This window comes from Chiloscyllium punctatum, chromosome 13 (genome assembly GCF_047496795.1).
Source record: "Chiloscyllium punctatum isolate Juve2018m chromosome 13, sChiPun1.3, whole genome shotgun sequence".
Lineage (NCBI taxonomy): Eukaryota > Metazoa > Chordata > Chondrichthyes > Orectolobiformes > Hemiscylliidae > Chiloscyllium > Chiloscyllium punctatum.
In genome coordinates this window covers 92,644,746-92,664,929 of record NC_092751.1, presented here as the reverse complement: position 1 = coordinate 92,664,929, position 20,184 = coordinate 92,644,746, and the positions used below count along the sequence as shown (strand labels likewise).

Sequence of the window (20,184 nt, the reverse complement as noted above, 5' to 3'; positions counted from 1 at the left end):
GTAGAACCCAATCATCAAAAATAATTGGACACTTGCAAAAAACAAAAAAAGTTACTTTAGGTTCAAGGGATTGTGTGTAAAGTATTTTTTAAATGAGAGTAATTAAAGAGATAAAGAAGTTGATACATGTACATTTCCCTTGACCATGCCAATTAATATCGATCCATATTTAAAGCCACTGTTTTGACTATCGTTGTAATGGTTATGTGGTAACTGGAGATATGTTTTCTCCTCTAAATGTAGATTTGTTATGTTAAGGCACTAGTGACTATGTACTCCACATTACTGGACACATTCTACTCACGTGAAGCAGCCAGACTATATTAAAACAACTGTCCAGGAGACAGTAAATTCAAACAGCTTCAATGTTCTTGATAAAAGATATTCTGTTGATCAAGTTGACACAGGCCAGGGCAGCTCATCCTCTTGGTTTCCAACATGTTAGCAGTCAAAATGACAAGGTAAGAGATTTTAATTTAGTCTTAGAGAGCTGGTAGGGGAATGGTGATATGGGTCTGGAATGAAAGTGTCAATTCTTTAGGTGATCGCTAGCATAGTCCAGGATAAAAAGCCAATATCAAAAAATGGGCAAACATTTGCTTCTCGAAAACTAGGAGGGTGATACATAACATCAAGATGCCCTTAAGCAAAAGGCAATTCTTGTCCTGGAAAGATTAAACCACGTAATGAATAAAAAATGCAGTGTGCAAAGGTGAAATTATATTTTTGGTAGGAATAACCAAATATCTTGGAGAAACTTTGACATAAAGTAATGTCAGAGTCTACCATGTTCAGTCTCCTTCTCCGTATTTGTGTCATAAATGGAAGCTGCTTAAATTGTTTTACAGAAGGATCTGATTATAACACAATGCAAACAAGATACAAAGGTTTTCTTACTCCCTCCCTCTCTAGAATATGTTGTCCAATTGGTTATGCTTGATAAGACTGAAAGTTGGCATAACCTGATTAGTGAAATTGCAAGCAATCTATTAAATCGGATTAGGTCAGTTAATGTTACCATAATTGTGGTGTTGGGTTTTGCACGAGCAATGAAAGCACCCATTGTTCAGTTTAAAGTCAGGCCCCAGTGATGTATAGTATGTATGGAAAGTCCTGCCATTTGTGGGGTCACTTTCTTGGAAATCTCACAAAGGAATTTGCAAATGGTGAATATATTTTGTAAGAGGAGCCATTTGGATAGGTTTCAACCATCCAAAAATGTGATACTAACAATAGACAGTAGAATATGAATGACAATAAATGTAATTTTAAAAAATTCATTAAATATCATCTTGAAAAAAATTGTTTAATCAAATTAAAAATGATCACACATCTTCATTAGAAGGCTCACCAGCATAATGTGATGATTGTAACAACAACAAATACTTACATTCAAACCCCTAAAGCAAACAACATGGCAGACAAGGCACACCATTGTACACCTTCTATATCTTAATTGTTTTACATCCATTGAGGCACTTTTTCATTTTCTGACATTTTTGAGAAATATGATTTCCTCTGAAAACCACGGATGACCAAACTCAGGGGACACAATGGGAAAAATGATGTAAGTAATGTTCGTGAATTCATGAATGAAGACGTGAATGGCAGCACTTTACTGTTACTTCTCCATTCTTATAACAGAATAACCAGTCATGTGCTGAGACTGGTTTGTTCCCTATATTAGTTTAAGGAAGCTCACATTAACACTTTACAGAACTTTATTTCTGCATGTTTCTTTCCTGTTTCCATTTACACTAAGCCCTGATGCTGGTTGGCTAGGCATCAGGAACAGCTATGCATAAACTCGTATACCAACAGATAGAATGTATGCTTTGTTTCCACTGCTGGCGTCATTAGCACGTGGCTGTTGATTAGTTTGTGCCTACACAAGTGGTGAGATCGCTTACTCAGCCACTGTCTCCAGTGCATATGTGATGATATTTGTAGACTGAGAAATAACATGCAAATTGTCCCTTGTAAACAGAATTTACTGACAGGCATTTGGGTTGTTTCTACGAGGGTTAACATGGCACTCCAGAGAGATTTCCAGATATCTGCAGTCAGTTTGACATGCTGTGTTTGATTTCAATAATCAGTTTTTCAGTCACTGGCTTTGATAGCTCAAACAAAGCACACACATGTGAAGCCTCTGCAGGTGATATCCCCAAAAACACCTTTCTGGCAAGTGGTTTGCTGAAACCATTATTTAAATAGATGCACAACTTTTGGACAGCAGATTTCACTGTATTTTTTGGAAGAAGACAACGACATGGTTTGCAGCCGTAATGATCAGGTATTCAGCAGGCAGTCCAATAGTGGGACACAAACTGCTCTTCTCCCTCCATTTTTTGAGTACACTGCAATGCTGTCCACTGCAGAAGTTGGATTGTTGGGGTGAACAAACAGGATGAACTTCTTCATGAAGACTTTGTTGAATTCATAACAAGGTGCAAACAGGTCAGCTTTACAAATAGAGAAGACCTACTCTGACATCTTCCCATATTTACATACATTTAACAGAAGGCCAGTATCATGAGTAGAGTAGGCAGTGTAGCTATAGTGAGGGCAGGAAGGAAGCAGTGATACATGCAGGAGTCTGAGCACCATGGGAGAAGTCATTAATAATTTCAAAGGTTAATCATTGTTGAAAATGCATAGGGTTACATAAATTGAGAGTTTCACTCAAAAAATAGAGTCAGCAGATCCATATTACTTGAAGTGATAAATACCACACAAAACATATTTCACACTTCTCACAAAGAGTAGTTTTGAGTCATGGTATATTGATAATTTCTAACGTAGATGTGCAACTACCATCAGTTCAGCAATGGCCAAGTCCAGTTCAAACAACTGGTGCAGAAGATGGATGCAATTCCTGTCTTTCATAATCTCTAAAAATACCCAGTAAGCGACATTGGAGGGGTAGCTGGCTTTGAAAACTGTTGTGTGTAGCCTTACGTTACTTAAAAGTTAGGAACACTTGAATAGGAGAAATTCAGTTTCGAAGAACAGAAAATGTATTTCAAAGCACAATAAGTTTAACTGCTTGATTTTCTTGTTCTCTTTTTAAAAAGACAGTAGGGCATACTTTACTCAGAGGTCAATAGGCTAAGTGTGATTAGCTGAATCACACTGAGCATGAAAGATCTGGATTTGGCTTACAGGCTGGAATTTTCAAAGGGCCTGTAACAGTTGGATTTTGGAAAAAAAAAATTGCAGTTTTTACCTCCTGATGCCTGTGGGACAGTTGCAAATTTTCAACAGGCTAGTTGTGCAGAGGGAGTAGGGAAGGCGTTCACATCCAATTAACAGTGCCTTAAAAGCTGCTTTCAAAGAGGCCTGCTTGGAACAGAAGGAAACTTTCAAACTTTAATTGTTGTGCACATGCCACTGCATGGCTGTCAGAGTCACTGTGGGGCCTGAATAAATTTATTTTAAGAATCTGCGTAGCCAAACAGCACCAACCTGAGCGAGCAGTGGTCATTACCTTGTTGTACAATGCTGCTGTCTCTCCTGACCTCCTGGTCATCTCAGGAGCTATCTCCCCAAATTGGCAGGGCAAGAAATAGCTTCCAACATGGTGGTCACAAGCAGGTCGCACATGTAGTTGGGTGTCGAATTTGCTTCCAGGCCAGGTTGGAAGTATGATGCTGCATGTGCGCAGGTTCAAGAACTGGAATCCCTGTAGTGAAAATCTGCTCCACAGTCTGCGGAAATTAGTTGATGTCAGCCAGGGTGAGTGAATATGGATTTTGACCATATACACAAACGCCTGCATGTTCCATCTTCTCCATTCTTACTTCTATAGTCAACAAGTTGCTGACAATCAAAGATAATGGCATAGAAATATCACGATGTGAGAGTTATGGTGGGCATTGTTCAGAGAATTGGATCCAGCACAGCGTCAATGCCCTCAGGAGGGGACAAAGATAATATTAAATATTAGTCTCTTGGACAAAGTGGAGGACAGTAGAAAGACAAGCTTAACTGAATGATGGATGCTGTTACAGATGAGCGCAATAAATAAATGACAGATCTCCAGGCAGAAGTAGCTACATTGTAAAAAGATGCTGATATCCGTAATCGGGACCTTCAATCTGAGCAGCAATAAGTATTTTTGACTTAGGTTCAAAGAGGGTTCAGAGATTCGAGACAGAAAACAACCAAAAGATTTACTTTGGAAAAATTAGGTCATTCCTCATTAAATCAATTTTATGCTTGATCCAAACTGGACATTCAATTAAATTAATTACATTAGTAATTTATACTTTTATTTGCTTAAGCGTTACTGTCATTCAGATAAGTAATCGATAGCTTACATTGTAATTGTATACATTTGTACGCTCAGTCATTGCTACATTCTTTTGAGGGTGAATCTGCTTTAAATTGGAGTTTGTCTTTGTTTGACTGATTACCATAAAAGGAAATCTTTTGGATCAACTCAATGGGAGATAGTGCCATCAAGTGGACACAACAGACAATTGGAGTTGCAGCTCTAAATGTGTATTTTATGGAGAGCCCATCAAAATGTTGTATGGGGTGGTATAAAGCCAGGCAGACCAAGCACCACCCCAGTTTTAGTTCTTGGGAACCAGGTAAGGTCTTCAATTAGTCAAGAATGACCAAACTGGAAAGGGTTTGCAGGGTGAAACGTGAAATAAATCACAGATCAGGCACCTTTCCTGATTATTATTCAATTTTCTGTGCTGATAAATGCTCATGAGTGAAGGGAATATGCCCAAAAACAGCTTCACTTTTCTCTTCTAGAGTAAAAGGTTGTGCACTTTGATAACAATCTGGAGACTTGTCAGCATATGAGAATTCATCACCCTAATTAGATTGTATAATGTAGTAAAACAAGTTAATGTGATTAATTTTCTAAGAGATGTTATTACACATCTCTGGAGCAGGTGGAACTTGAAACTGGGCCTCGTAGGTCAGGGGTAGGCACACTATCACGGCATACCACTCCATGGTGACACTTTCAAACAAAGTTTGGCACTTAGTCAGATTAGGAGATATCAACGATGATCAAAAGCTTGGCAGGTTTTAAGGAATATACAAAATGAAGGCAGGTGGAGAGGTTTAAGGAGGGAACCTCACTCAGTGTCTAGCAGCTGAAGGCATAGCTGTCAATGGTGCAGTGATGTCAATTAGATGTACACTAGAGTAGACAAGCTAGACAAAGATCTTGAATAGCTGCAGGGCTGTAGGAACTTAGAGAGGGCGAGACCATGGAGGAATGTGAAAACAAGGATTAGAAACCTTAAAAATCAAAGAGCTACAGAAGGATGACCAGTGTATGGCTACATAAATCAATAGAATAAAATTTCACTCAGTGAAGAAGCACTATTCAAATTTTAATCCTAGTGAAATAAATGTCAGTTTGCTTTTTAGGGCAATGCTGAGGAGGCTTATGGATATGACTTTTAAACAAGGCATTTCTGCTGTCATTCAAATGACTTTTCATTCATGATTGTTGTTCTACGTCTAATGTCTTAAAAATAAATTGAAAGCAAATCACAAAACATTTAGTGAGGAATCAGGACAGGTTACATTCAATGATGCTAAAACCTAGGGGAGGTTATGGCCTAATGGTATTATCACAAGATTATTAATCCAGAAACCCAGGAAATGTTCTAGGGACCTGGGATCAAATGACAGATGGCAGAATTTTAATTCAATAAAAAAATCTGGATGTAGGTTTGCTCGCTGAGCTGGAAGGTTCATTTCCAGATGTTTCATACCCTACTAGGTAACATCTTCAGTGGGCTTCAGGCGAAGCACTGCTGATAATTCCTGCTTTCTATTTATATGTTTGGGTTTCTTTGGGTTGGTGGTGAAGTCACTTCCTGTGCTTTTTCTCAAGGGGTGGTAGATGGGGTCTAACTCGAAGTGTTTGTTGATAGAGTTCTGGTTGGAAATACCATACTTCTAGGAATTCTTGTGCGTGTCTTTGGTTTGTCCTAGGATGGATGTGTTGTCCCAGTCGAAGTGGTGTCCTTCCTTATCTGTATATAAGGATACTAGTGAGAGAGGGTCATGTCGTTTTGTGGCTAGTTGGTGTTCATGTATCTTGGTGACTAGTTTTCTGCCTGTTTGTCCAAGGTAGTTTTTGTTACAGTCTGTGCATGGTATTTTGTAAATGACATTAGTTTTGCTTGCTGTCTGTAATAAACACTACATTGGACAAACAGGCAGAAAACTAGCCATCAGGATACGTGAACATTAACTAGCCCGAGGCCCACTGAAGATGTTACCAGACGTGATGAAACATCTGGAAATGAACCTTCCATCTCAGCAAGCAAACGTACATCCAGAACCTCAAACTGAGCTACAAATCTTCTCAAAACTCATTAATGACGACCCTGAAACCATTATCAAATGCCCCAAAAAGTCTGTCTGGTTCATTAATGCCCTTTAGGGAAGGAAATCAGCCATTCTTACCTGGTCTTGTCTACATGTGACTTCAGATCCACAGCAATGTGGTCGATTCCTAACTACCCTTTGGCCAATTAGGGATGGACAATTAATACTGGCCAAGCTGGTGCTGCTGCCATCCCATAAATAAATAAAACAAATATTCTCAAAAACAGGACAAGACTTCATCGGAGGCAAGTTCTTGGAATACGATTGCTCCCTTTCATTAGATGGGAGAGAAAAAGTCAATGTAATGGCAAACAATGAGGTGGCTAGCAGCTGCTGCCTTTCCTTTGGATTCCACTGTAGACCTCTTTTTAAATGCAGAGTTTGAACAAATGAACAAAATGCATGAGTTAACAACTGTAACAGCATGAAAATAAGTAGAATTTCACAGGATTTGCATAAATTGAACTGGGACACACAAACCTCCAATCAAAGTTTATACCTGGGCTTGAATCCAGTTTATATAAATGAGAAAAAGCTTCCTTTATCTGACTGTCCAAACATTTCAATTAAGTTCCTTGGAGTCTATGCATTTCACTCAAAGAATTTAAGATAAAGCACAATTCTACAATTTAGGTGTGTTTCATATTGAAAAATTTATTACAGACTTAGATATACTAAAAATAAACAAATTGAAGTGCAGGGTGTAAAGTGAAATGATTGAAGGCACTATGACTTTAAAAAAAATCTGAAATTCTCAGCTTTTGAAAAGAAAACATACCACCCCATTTACACATTCCTGCACTCAATGGAACACTTAAAAATTTCAAAACATTACTCTCTGATTCCCCTCTTTCCATTTCAATCCTCTCTCATTAATCTCTTCAGCAAATACCAGCCAACAGATGGGATAACAGCCACAGCCTCTATTGCACTGCAGGGACAGTTTGACTTCTGCTTGGCTGATTTTTTGTCCCTCTTTTGCTTCCTTTTTCCCCCGCTACACAGTACTCATGAGAATACCAACATAGTCATGTGGAGGGGCTGAGGAGAAAGAGAAGGCTAACTTATTTGTTATAAATTTCCTCAGGAATTGGAATTCATACCAGTCCTTTCAAGCTCAGAAATACTGAATATAGAAATAACTCCATTTTACTTTTCTTTCTGACAGCTAGTTGCAAACTAACGTAGTATTAACAAATGGAATCTTATTCACAAAAGCTTCAAAATAATCTAATTCCATATATGATCACTTACATGGCCAAGTATGAATTTCTAGCAGCCTCAGTTATTACACACCAAAATATTGATTGTGTCTTGCAGCTATTGATCATTATGAAGGTGAATCTATAAGCCATTTCCAGTAATTTACTGAGCAGCTAAAGCTGCTCTTGCAACAAATCCTTGTGGACCCTGCGGTTTGCTCCTTTCTGCAGCCATGTGTTCAAGACGTTCGGTGTAGAATCCATTAAAATCTAACCTGCAATGGACAAACACAAGAGTGATTTCAGATAATTTTATCTATTTAGATAATAAAGGGAATAAAAAGAAAGCTCTGAATTGCAAGCACGATTACGAGAAATTCTTCTCAATCCTGCACAAAATCCACTCAGGTCATTATGATCGGCATTGTAACATTATTATGAAGGAATTAGATCAAAGTGGCACTAACTCTGCAATGACATGCTAGTGCCTGAACTGTGGCCTGAATTTCACAGGTTCATAGTCCCAAATTGCTCATCACTAAATGTTAAGCTTATTCATTTTTAATTCTGCCACTAGATGGCAGGACATTATAAGTGTGGAAAGTAAACTGCTGGCCTTGTTACAACAGCCTCTTTTATGTCAGCACTTTGATGCACCACCTAAATTATAAATAAGGAGATACCTACAGTACCTCTCATGCATTTCTTTTACCCGATTAAAAAACAATCACACCCTTGAGGTAAATAGGAAGCAAAGCCTGGTAATTTTAATGGCATATCTCAAAAGTATTAAATTAGTAACGCACATCTTCGATTTATCCTTCAAGTCTCCAGAATACATTCCTATTTACTTTGAAGAGTCAACATGATTTTCCCAATTTACTAACCCGGGCTTCACTTGCAGATATTAAGCCAGTACCTACGAGCAGAATAAGCTACTGGAATTTCCTTCAGGGCTCTCCAGATTGGCTGAAGTAACTCCGGTGTGACCAGGGATATTGCTGATCTTCTCACACTGTTATAAAGCCAATTAAGAATGCTCCAAGGAAATATCAGGTGTGTCTCTCTTTAGATACTAAAAAGCCTTGTATTTTCAAAATCTCTCTTCTTGCTCATGTTGCAGATGAATTATAGTTACAATTGACTAATATGATTCTGACAATAGAAGAAGTTGAGTTATATCTAACTGGTCTTCCCTGGAACATTAACATTAGTCCTCTCCAATAGGAAGCTTTTTGCAGACTAATCTTGGGTATATTCAGTGGGCATCATTAGAACAAGATTAACTGGAAAAGACAGATTTGCAGACAAAGAATATTAGAAATGTTTCTTGCAGCCTACACAGCTCATGAGGTTCTGACATAGGTCTGAGATACACAAGCGGAAGACAAAGGTTTGAGTAATTAAAGGAGCTATTCAGAAAATATTACTTCCCAAAGAGGTATTAGAATATAAATTCACTGATAAAATCATTGTTTGTTTTAAATAGAATTACACTTTCTCTTTAAAACTCACAAGAAAATAATGGATTGAACAGAGGATTGGGATTACACAGTATACTTGATATGGAAAAAATATCAGGGAAAATGACCAGTTTCTGTGCTATCACTTTCCAGGATTGTATAAATTTTAAGCTATTAGGAAGAAACTATTAAGTTTACAAAATAAAAACTTGGATGACTCTTCAGAAATTAAAAACTAAAGATAGCTTAAGAGACAACGTGATTCTTAACACTTGTTAAGACTGACTTTTTTATGCAAAATAATCAAACAATAAATGAATTCAGCATCAACAGTAATATATAATTTTCAAATACTGTATTTGGAAACTAAACCAATCTAGGGACCTACCTGTATATTATGTTGATCATACTATGCTCGCAGTCATTTGTACTTGAAATGCTTAATCTGTCCAGCAGGTCAAGCAGATTGGAAGAGAAATTGTTGTCAAATGTGTTGATTGCACCCTCAAATCCAGATGTCGAATGCAGTGCATCTACATGCTCTGCTACAAACTGTGAAAATAGCCTAACTTCAATAATATGGCTGGACAACAAGCACTTAATGTACAATAAAGCATTGTTTGGTTTATAAGTGAGTTATGAAGCAACTGACGACAAACAAGTTAGAGAAATTAGAAATTACATAATGTCATGCATTAAAATTCAATACTAGTTAATAAAAGCATATCTAATTTTTGTTCCCATTGCAGCAAGCACTCCCTCATGCCTTTACCCCATGTACCCCAATCCCAGACTTACATCAACACATCTACTGCACCAGTGTGAATATTTCTATTTTCCCCAACATTCAGCCTCTGATTTTGCCAACTCCTACAAAATTGCTGGTGGTTCATTGTTACAAACAGACAGGGTTGTGGTTGCCAAATTAATTTGACGAAGAACCATTTCAGTCCAGATGGGATAGATTTAAATAGCAGTTTCCAAGGACAAAGGAGCTGTGTTGTTTTCAAACCACTGCAATAATCTACAAAAAGCTGAATTTTACAAGATTACTGTATTTTTAATTCAAAATAGAAGTTGTCAACATGCTATGGTCAGTGGACTGTCAGGAGTAAAAAAAAAACAGCATTAGACCAAATATTTGCCTTTTTGGTGAGCCTCTTCTTTTCCATCTCTTCAGTTCGTTCCACTGGAGTTGGTGGACCCTTCATTGTTCCATGTTCCAATGTCAGGCGTGACATCTCACTATCAATCCTTATGCTTTGAGTAAACCTCTGAGAATAAAGTGAGGAAATGTAAAATTCCGGTAGTTCGGACAATCCTAAATTAAACATAGGTAATGAAGTAGGAGAACACAGTAAATCTATTCCCATTGTCACGATCACAATATGCAGATCAGTAAAGTGGTGCATGAACTATGAGTTTTTATACCTCAATTCTATTCCTTTGCAGCTGGAATGTTCCAATTTAGAAATAACCAGCAGTACAGCTTTATGCTTTAAACAAGATAAAAGGTTATCTTATTACCCCACAATTGCTGCAAGTAAAAAATGATAAAGTTATAAGCTAAAACAGGGCAGAGTGGTGGGGAATGGGTCTAGGTGGATTGCTCGGGCCAAATGGCCTGTTTTCACACTGTAGGGATTCTATGATTCTATAAAATACAGATAAGGAGGAGTTGAACTGGGGTGGACAAAGTTAAAACTCATAATATCAGGTTATAGTCCAACAAGTTTATTTGGAAGTACTAGTTTTTGGAGCATTGCTCCTTCATCAGGTAGCTAATGGGATAAGATCATAAGTCACAGAATTTAAAGCACAAGATCATAGTGTCATGTAACTCATACGATATATCGAACAAACAAAATAGAATTGCAAAGATTGAAAGTAAGGACAATTGTTACTTACAAAGGCAAGATGGTTGAACATTTGTTATTTGCTTGAATGTTTGTTCAATTGAAAATCTGAAGCCAGGATGTAGTCACTCTCAGGCCAGAGCCTAGTGGGTACTGCAAGAATCAGTACTTAGGCCCTAGTTTCTCATTGTGTACATCAATGATTTGGGTAACAGGATCATAAATAATATTTCCAAGTTGATGGATGTCGCAACTGATTGGAATGTGTTGTGAGTAGTATATAAGGAAGTTTCAAGGGGTTTTGGAGATGTGTGCAAGAACATATTATCTGGATAAGTTGACTGGTAGGAGGAACAGAGGTGGAGGGTATTCCTTAAGTAGTGAGAGACTGAAGAGTTAGTGTCCAAAAGGATCGGAATGTTGTTGTTCATATATCACTGAAAACTAACATGCAGGTGCAACAAATAATTAGAAAGGCAAACTGTATGTGGCATTTATGAAAGGGGTTTGAGTACACGAGTTAAGGTGTCAGTGTCAATTATATAGATTAGTGAGACTATTGTGTCTTTGTCTCCTTACCAAGGGAGAATATCCTTGCGTCGGCAGAATGCAGTGGAGCTTCATCAAACCAATTTATGAGGTACCCTAAACTGGATGCATGGATTCAGAAAAGATCAGTTTGAAGCATGTTTTAAGAATTTGTTGATTTTTTTTTGTTTAATTCAACACTTATTTCCAAAGATATAGCAGCCTTTTGTTCAAATTCCCATAGAGAATAATTAATTAGATGACTTGATAGGACTTTAAAAGAATAATTGTTACTATGATTAGAGAATGTAGGCCCACTTTCCTTAGAATTGAGGAAGAATGAGAGGTGACCTTATTGAAGTTTACAAATTAAAGGGCTAGACAGAGCAGACACAAAGATTGTGTTCACCCAACTTGGTGTCTCAAGTCAGGGGACAGAGTCTTAGAATAAAGGGCCAAGACATTTAACACAGATTCAGAAAAATTTCTTTCAGAGGTTAGTGAATCATTAGAATTCTCTATTTCTGACAGCCATGGAAGCTCTGTCATTCAGTCAGTTTAACATGGAGGTCGGTATAATTCTAGATATTAGTGACATCATCGAGTGAGGGGATAATGGTGCAGGAAAATGGAAATGAGGTAGATGATCAGCTAGGATACAGAATGGTGCAGCAAGCTTGGTGAGATGAATAGTCTAAATGACATTCCTTGCAGTGACGGCTTTGGTTATTGAATAGTTGGAGGCTGCTTGGTGAATAAACTCAGTCTGTCGACAGCTCTGGGGAGAAAGTAAAGATCCTTTCTCTTTACTGGTTCTGCTGGTATTTGAAAATTGCCTTCAAAAGTTTTCAATAGAACAGACGAGCTTTCTGAGCAACCTTTGTTTGTAGCTCCCAACGTCAAGACAGAAAAACCAAATCTCTCATGCCATTCACAGTGAGTTCAGCTCGTGATAGAGCTGTTTTCACACCATTTCATGACATCTTCACAAGTACAATGGTTCTTTCAGTCAGTTTAAAAATCACAATTAAACAAACAAAATGACGGCAGTGCTAATACTGATGTATAATTGTTCCATAAAGCAAAGTCAATTCTGCTGTAATTCCCTGTGGTTTCCATCCGGTCTCTTGTTCAATACTGCCTTTGAATCTTCACACCTTTTGAAGCTTCAATGGACAATTCTTGAATTTCTCAAGTTACTTAAATGGGACTTAGTGATTAACTCTTAAAGTAACAAATCAGCCTGCCAAATATATAATTACACACTCAACACCATACACGGTATGGCCTTGTTTAGAATGGAAGTTAAATACAATTAACAAATCCTGGTTTACAGGCCCTGGGCTTGCCATAATTTGTAATTTAGCTAGGAACGGAACTAAAATGGACCTCTGTAACATGTTCTCATTTATGAAAGACAGCTGAAGTTTGATTTTGATCTCTCATTCTGCACTTTTAACCAATGATCGAGACATATGCATATTTTATATCTGATCTAATATATTGTTGTTAGAATGGAGATACCAAACATTTAATTGACTGACTTGGTGATGCCCTGAACTGGATCCATGGATATGGAAAGGATCAGTTGTGGAGTCATAGGGTCATACAGCATGGAAACGGACACCTTGGTCCAACCAGTTCATGCCGACCACAATCCCAAACTAAACTCGCCCCATCTGCCTGCGCTTGGCCCACATCCCTCCAAACATTTCTTATTGGTGTACTTATCCAAATGTCTTTTTAATGTAATTGTACTCACATCCAACACTTCCTCCGAAAGTTGATTCCACACATGGGACACACTCTGTATAAAAAAAACTCCCCTGTCTTTTTTAAATCTTTCTCCTCTCACCTTAATAACATGCCCCCAGTCTTGAAATGCCCCACACTCAGGAAATGACTCCTTCCATTCACCCAATCCATTATATTTCAGTGGAAGTGATAGATACCTTTGTTTTAATTTCCAGAGTTTTTGTGTTATCAATACTTATTTCCAAATTTAGCAGACAATTGTTTAAATCCATCATGATAATCATTCATTGGATAACTTGAAATACTTATTAAGTCATGTACTTCAAGGAAACTCGCAGAACAGAAACTATGATCCAGTCAGTCAGGACTGTGCTAATATCTATCTTGACAAGACCATAAAATAAATAGAAAATCCTGCATATAAGTAGCCTCTGTGTGTCAAGGCATCCTAACTAAAGTAATTTTGAATGGCAAGCGACTATTGCAATGTAGGAATGTGGCAACCAATTGATGCACAGCGAATAGCACAGAGATGACCAGCAGATAGTCTGTTTTGCTAGTTAAACCTTCCAGCAGGAAGCTGGCCAGAACTCCCTAATGCTTTTTGGAAGTAGTGCAATGACTAGGTCCTCAGTTTAATGCTTCATTCAAAAGATGGTATCACCAATTGTACAGCATTACCCCAGTAGCTTAATTTTTTTTCTCTCCAAAATGGAAAATAAAATAAAACTAGAATCTATTCAGCTGCCTAAGAATTTTAAGCTACGAGGGTATGGCAAGATTTATCAGCATCACTCTAATAGGGAACCTATCAAGCCAAACTATGCTCACTGTGCTGTAAAAACCCCACAGCAAACAGAGAAACTCAAATTTCTAAGTTTCTTATTGGAAATCAACCCCCCCCAAATGATTCTTGGTTTCAGTTAGAGCAAAGCATCACTGGTAGGCAGTTAGCTGATTTCACTAGGAAGAATGAGGATGTGACTACAAAACAGAAGAACACAAAAATCTTAATATGTACAATGGAATTGAATGGGCTTACCTGCATACAGTTGGTAAACATGACACACACGGACATAAGTTTTGAAAAAATCTTCAGCAGCACTGTATTAGTTAACATACAATCCTTCATACAATTGTCCAGAAAACTGGTATGATAGCTCAAAACCTCATCAATATTGGATGCCTGATGAAACACAAATTATGAAAAGTACTGATTCATCACAGGATAATTCACACATTAACCTTTACGATTAAGATGGCAGGGGACTGATGAATGTTATCCATAATGTAAATTTGCAAAAAAATGTTGCTTCACTTAAGAGTTAAAATACTGAATAGGTAACTTCATAAGTTCCTAGAAAGTATTTAATAGGTAAATGCATAAACTTTCTTTGGGTTACTGTCATAGAATCCTGACAGTGTGGAAACAGGCCCTTCTGCCCCACAAGTCCACGAGTCTCTGAAGAGTAACCCACCCAGACCCATTTCCCTACCCTAAGTTTAACCCTGACTAACGCACCTAACCTAACATCCATGAACATTATGGGCATTTTATAGCATGACCAATCGACCTCACCTGCTCATCTTTGGACTATGGGAGGAAGCCAGAGCAAACTCACGCAGACACAGGGAGAATGTGCAAACTCCCCACTGACAGTTGCCAGAGGCTGGAATCGAACCCGGGTCCCTGGCACTGTGAGACAACAGTGCTAACCACTGAGCCACTGTGCTGCCACGCAGTGGTTGTCATGATCAGCCAGAATGGCACCCCTTTCTACCTCCTAATATAAAGCTGTCTCAAAGTAGTGCAAATTACCATTTAGCGTGCAAAACTATAATGCACAACATCAATATCCCAAACTGATGTTGTCCAGTAACTGGTCAATTTAAAAATTCATTCATGAGATTCGGGCATCACTGGCTGGGCCAATAATTACCCATTCTTTATTGCCTTTGAGAAGACCACAGTGAGCTTTCTTTTTGAACCATTGCAGTCTATGACGTGCAGAGACAGCCATAGTGCTATTGGGAAGGAAGTTCCAGGATTTTGGCCCAGAGACAGTGAAAGAATGTCCAAGTCATCATGGTCTCGAGCTCGGAGGGGAGTGTGCAGGTTGGGTTGTTCCCATGCATTTACTAGTCATGTCCTTCCAGGTGGGTGATGCTGCAAATTTGGAAAGTGCTGTTTAAAGAGTTTTGGTAAAGTGTTGCAGTGCATCTTAGAGATGGTACATACTCCTGTCACTGTCCTTCAGTGGTGGAGGGAATGATGTTTAAGATGTTATATAGGGTGTCAATTAAACAGGCTGCTTTGTCCTAGGTGGTGTCAAGCTTCTTGAATGTTGTTGCAACTGCTCTCATCCAGACAAGTAGATAATATTCCGTCACTGTCATGACTTATGCCTTCTAGATGGCACAGACTTTGAGTCGTCAGTAGGTGAGTTGCTGCAGGATTCCTGGCCTTTGATGTGGTCTTGTAGCCACAGTATTTAAAAGGCTGGCCCAGTCACGCTCTCATCCATGGTAGCCCTCACTATGTTGATAGTGAGGAATTCAGTGATGGCAATGCCATTGAGTCTCAAGGACTGATTGTTAAAATTCTCTCTTGTTGGAGATGGTCATTGCCTGGCAGTTATGTATCCATGTATAATCCCTCTACAAGGGATTATAACCTTACTGCAAAGCCTCTTTCAAGGATGCCTACCTTGAAGTTCTCCTCCTCCCTCTACAAAGGGCCACCCCCCTCATTCCTGATGAACACCTACTCGAAACGTCCACTCCCCTGCTCCTTGGATGCTGCCTGACTGGCTGTGCTTTTCCAGCACCAGACTCTTCGAAATTTATGTAGCCTGGATGTGACTTGTCACTTGTCAGACTTGATGTGGTCCATGTTATGCCTACATGGATATGGACTGCTTCAGCGTCTGAGTGGACATACCGACCAGTGTTGGGGAGAACAAGGTAATTGAAGAAGCAAGTTGACAATAGTTGGATTGAGTACACCATTCTGAGATGCTTCTGTGGAGAGGTTCGCTTTAGATATGGCTGAGACAACTGGATTTCAACAAACCACAACCACATCCTTTGTGCTAGGTATGACTCCAACCATTATCAAGGCTGTCCATTGAGTTCCATTGTCTCTTGTTTTGATAAAGTTCCTTGATATCATTTTGAGTCAAATGCTGCCTTATTGTCGAGGGCGATTACCCTCACTTCCCCTCAAGTCGAGAATTTTTGTCCATGTTTGGTGGAAAAAAAACTAAACAGGTTATTGTCAAATAAATGCCACTTGATAGTGCTGTCTACAAAATGTCCACTTTGCTGATGATTAAGAGCAATCTAATACTGGCTAGGTTAGATTTTCCTGCTTTTCATGGACAGGACATCCCTGGGCAATTATCCATATTGATAAATAGACGTCAGGTTGTTGGCTTTACTGGAACAGTTGGCCAGTGGTGCAGCTAGATCTGGAACACAAGTCTTCAGTACTCTTACTGGAATGTTTCAGGGCACATAGCCTTTGCAATATTCAGTGTCTTCAACCATTTCTTGACATTATTGGAAATTAATTTAATGATAAATTATCTTCATATCTAGAACCAATTAGTTAGCAATTAAGTAAACATCCTGGTCCTAATAAAAAGATATAAATTCATGGGTCATAATTCAGATGACAGAATATCATTTTCAGGTTACCATAACAAGCATGATTTTGCTTTAGAGTACCCTGATCTTTACATCATTCACCTTCGGATGGAATCAGGCAAGAGGGAGCAGCAAATTTTAAAAAAAAAAATCAGGATTAGTATTAGAAATTAAGTTTGAGACAGAAATAGACAATATTAAAAAAATTTCAGGCATTCACATATTCTAATGAACTGATAGCACAGAATGCAAAGAACTGAAACATAATTGAGGAAGCCTGGGAATAGCAATTCCACTCTGGGCTTCAAGGATGGCAACTTTTCAATTTCACCCACAAATGTACCAAGATTTTGAGCAAAACTTCCAACATCAGGCCATTTGCCCAACCAGAACTCATCTCTCATAAAAAATAAAAGCTAAAATGCTTGAAAGAGAATTAAATTCATTTCTGATACTGGACTACTGCATGGGAGCTAGTTTCCTACTTAGCAATCATATGTTCAATTCAAAGACAATGCAATGTTTTCTTCTTTCCTGATACATCTATGAGCAGCTGCATCTATGTAGAGTACGTTTAACTAGCAGAAAACAACATTTTCAGACCAACTACACTCATTTTAGTGACCTAAACAGTTTCAAAATCCATTTTCAGAAAAGCATAATGCCACTGGATACACTGGATCCTGAACCGATCTAAGCTAGTCAGACATCTGAGATACAACGGGAAGCTGACTGGAATTCCAGGAACTTGCACACAAAAAGGCATTTGTACTATAATTTGAACACCTTTTTAGTTGCTCATGACTCTCCCGATGCATATGCTTAACAGCTTGTTTTACGTTCGGGGCAACCAACAGACCTTGGGGGCTTATGTACATACAATGTTGAAAATGGCAGGGTGAGGTTGAGACAATAGTTTAAAAGGATTACAGGATGGTGGGATTTATAAATAGAATGAAAAGGCACCACACTTTCAGAAAAATGTAAAGATTTGAGAGATTATGCAGAAAAGATTTATGAAAATGGTTTCAGGGATGAAGAACTGCGGTTACATGGACAGATTGGAAAGGTTGGGTTTGTTTTCCTTTCAGAAGAGATGTGATAGTAGTGTTCAAAATAATGAGGGGTCTTGATAAAGTAGATTGAGATAACCTTTTCCCACAGGCAGAAGGGTGAGACCAGTGGAAAGCAATTTAAGGTGATTGGTAAAAGAACCAAAGAAAACAAGAGGAAAACCATTTTTAGAATTTAAAGGTAAGGAAACATTGGTATAACTATACAAGGCATTGGTGAGACTGCACCTGGAAAACTGTGTGCAGTTTTGGTCCCTTTTTGAGGAGAAAGATGTAGTGGCATTGGAGGCACTCCAGAGGAGCTTCACTAGATTGATCCCAGACATGAGGGGGTTGTCTCTCAGAACAGAGATTGAAGAGTTTAGGCCTATACTCTCTGGAATTTAGAAGAACGAGGGAGATCAAATCGAGATGATAAAGGGTATGGATAAGGTTTGTGAAACGATTTGTAGCTCGGGTACCAGCTGTCATGGATGCAGGTATATTCGCTGAGCTGGGAAGTCAATTTGCAGATGTTATGTCCCCTGTCTAGGTTCACCTAGACAGGGTATGAAATGTCTGCAAATCAACTTCCCGGTATGGATAAAACAGACATGGAGCGGATGCTTCCTCTTGTGGGGCATTCTCAGACGAGAGGTCATAGTCTTAGGATAATGGGTTGCAAATTTAAAATAACATTGAGGAGAAACTTTTCACTACCCCAAAGTGCAGTGGATGATGGACAGTGAGGACATTTAAAGGAGGATTTAGACAGATTTTTAATTATTAATGGTTGAAGGGTTATTGGGAGAACGCAGGAAAATGGGGGATAGGAGTATATTAGCCATGATCAAATGGCCTAATTCTGCTCCTATGTCTTATGAACTAGATTAGATTAGGTTACCCTACAGTGTGGAAATAGGCCTTTCGCCCAACAATTCTACACTGACCCTCCGAAGAGTAACCCACACAGACTCATTTCCCTCTTACTAATGGTCATAACACTATGGGCAATTTAGCATGGTCAATTCACCTCTTTACTTAGGAGGGAAAAATAAATGTCAGCACTGTGAGGAGAGGGTGGTACAGTAAGAGTAGCCAATTTGTTCTTGCAAAGAGATAGCATGAACTCAAAAAGATTGCATGACCTCCTGCTGTGCTTTAACCAATGATTTTGTTCTATACTTCTAGGACAAGGGGAAAAAGGGACCTAAGGGACAATTTTTTCACACAGAGGGTGGTGTGCGTATGGAACGAGCTGCCAGAGGAAGTGGTGGATATAAAAGACATCTGGATGGGTATATGAATAGGAAGTTAAAAATCACAACAACAGGCCATAGTCCAACATGTTTATTTGGAAGCACTAGCATTCGGAGCGTTGTTCCTTCATCAGGTAGTTGTGGTTAATAAGATCCTAAGACACAGAATTTATCTGTATCCACTGATCTTATTCTCCACAACCACCTGATGAAGGGGCAGTGCTCCGAAAGCTAGTGCTTCCAAATAAATCTGTTGGACTATAGCCTTGTGTTGTATGATTTTTAGGTTTGTACACCCCAGTCCAACACTGGACTTGAATAGGAAGAATTGAGGGGGATATGGGTCAAGTGCTGGCAAATGGGACTAGATTAGCTTAGGATACCAGGTCGGCATGGATGAGTTGGACCAAAAGATCCGTTTCCATCCTGTACATCTCTATGACTATGACAAATTAAATTTTAAAATCTTTTTTCAGTGTGGTTAACAACAGAACAGGAAATGTCCCATATTTCCGGGCACCAAAGGCCAATTTCTTTACTTCAATTTCAGGCATTAATTACACTCTCAAGGCACAGTACAAACAAACACAACTGCCAATTAAAGTCATACTCTGTGTGAGCAAAGGAAAAATTGCACTCAAGTCACCAAATATAAATTTAGACATCTATGTTATATAAATTTAGACATCTATGGTTCTAAGCCACAATCTGGGCAGATGTGATTTTACCTCAAGTGTGAGCAACACTAATATTTTAAAACTGGAAACGTAGATTGACAGAGATTGAATGACCCCCAACTGTACATGTGAAGTATCTAGAACAAACCTTTTCATTCTTACTGGTATCCATAATAAGCCAATGACTGAGTTCTAACAAACAACAATCAAAAGCAATAATTTCAAAGTGAAAACATTCAAGATGCATTTCTATTTCAAATACTTCCACTTATAAATATTAATAGAATATACACTATAGCCAATATTAACTGGGGCATAAATAACTATGAAATATTGTTCTTGAACATTTTAATAAGTACCGTGAGACTGCAT

At 38.5% G+C, this 20,184-nt stretch overlaps 1 protein-coding gene and 1 long non-coding RNA gene across 7 annotated transcripts in view; one reads left to right on the top strand and one right to left on the bottom strand.

The window, feature by feature from the left end:
- Window positions 1-20,184, top strand: part of LOC140484662 (uncharacterized) — a 120,382-nt gene that overhangs the window by 80,702 nt on the left and 19,496 nt on the right. The window lies entirely within an intron of this gene.
- The window catches only part of tubgcp2 (tubulin gamma complex component 2), a 55,203-nt gene continuing 36,309 nt past the window's right edge, over window positions 1,291-20,184 (bottom strand). For all 3 annotated transcript variants that reach the window (XM_072583242.1, XM_072583243.1, XM_072583241.1), the window contains exons 15-18: window positions 14,219-14,362; window positions 10,183-10,311; window positions 9,426-9,589; window positions 1,291-7,849 (exon numbers count right to left, since the gene is read on the bottom strand). In XM_072583242.1, coding sequence (XP_072439343.1) covers window positions 7,738-7,849; window positions 9,426-9,589; window positions 10,183-10,311; window positions 14,219-14,362 — 549 coding nt within the window. In that variant the 3' untranslated portion in view covers window positions 1,291-7,737. The remainder of the gene's footprint in view (window positions 7,850-9,425; window positions 9,590-10,182; window positions 10,312-14,218; window positions 14,363-20,184) is intronic.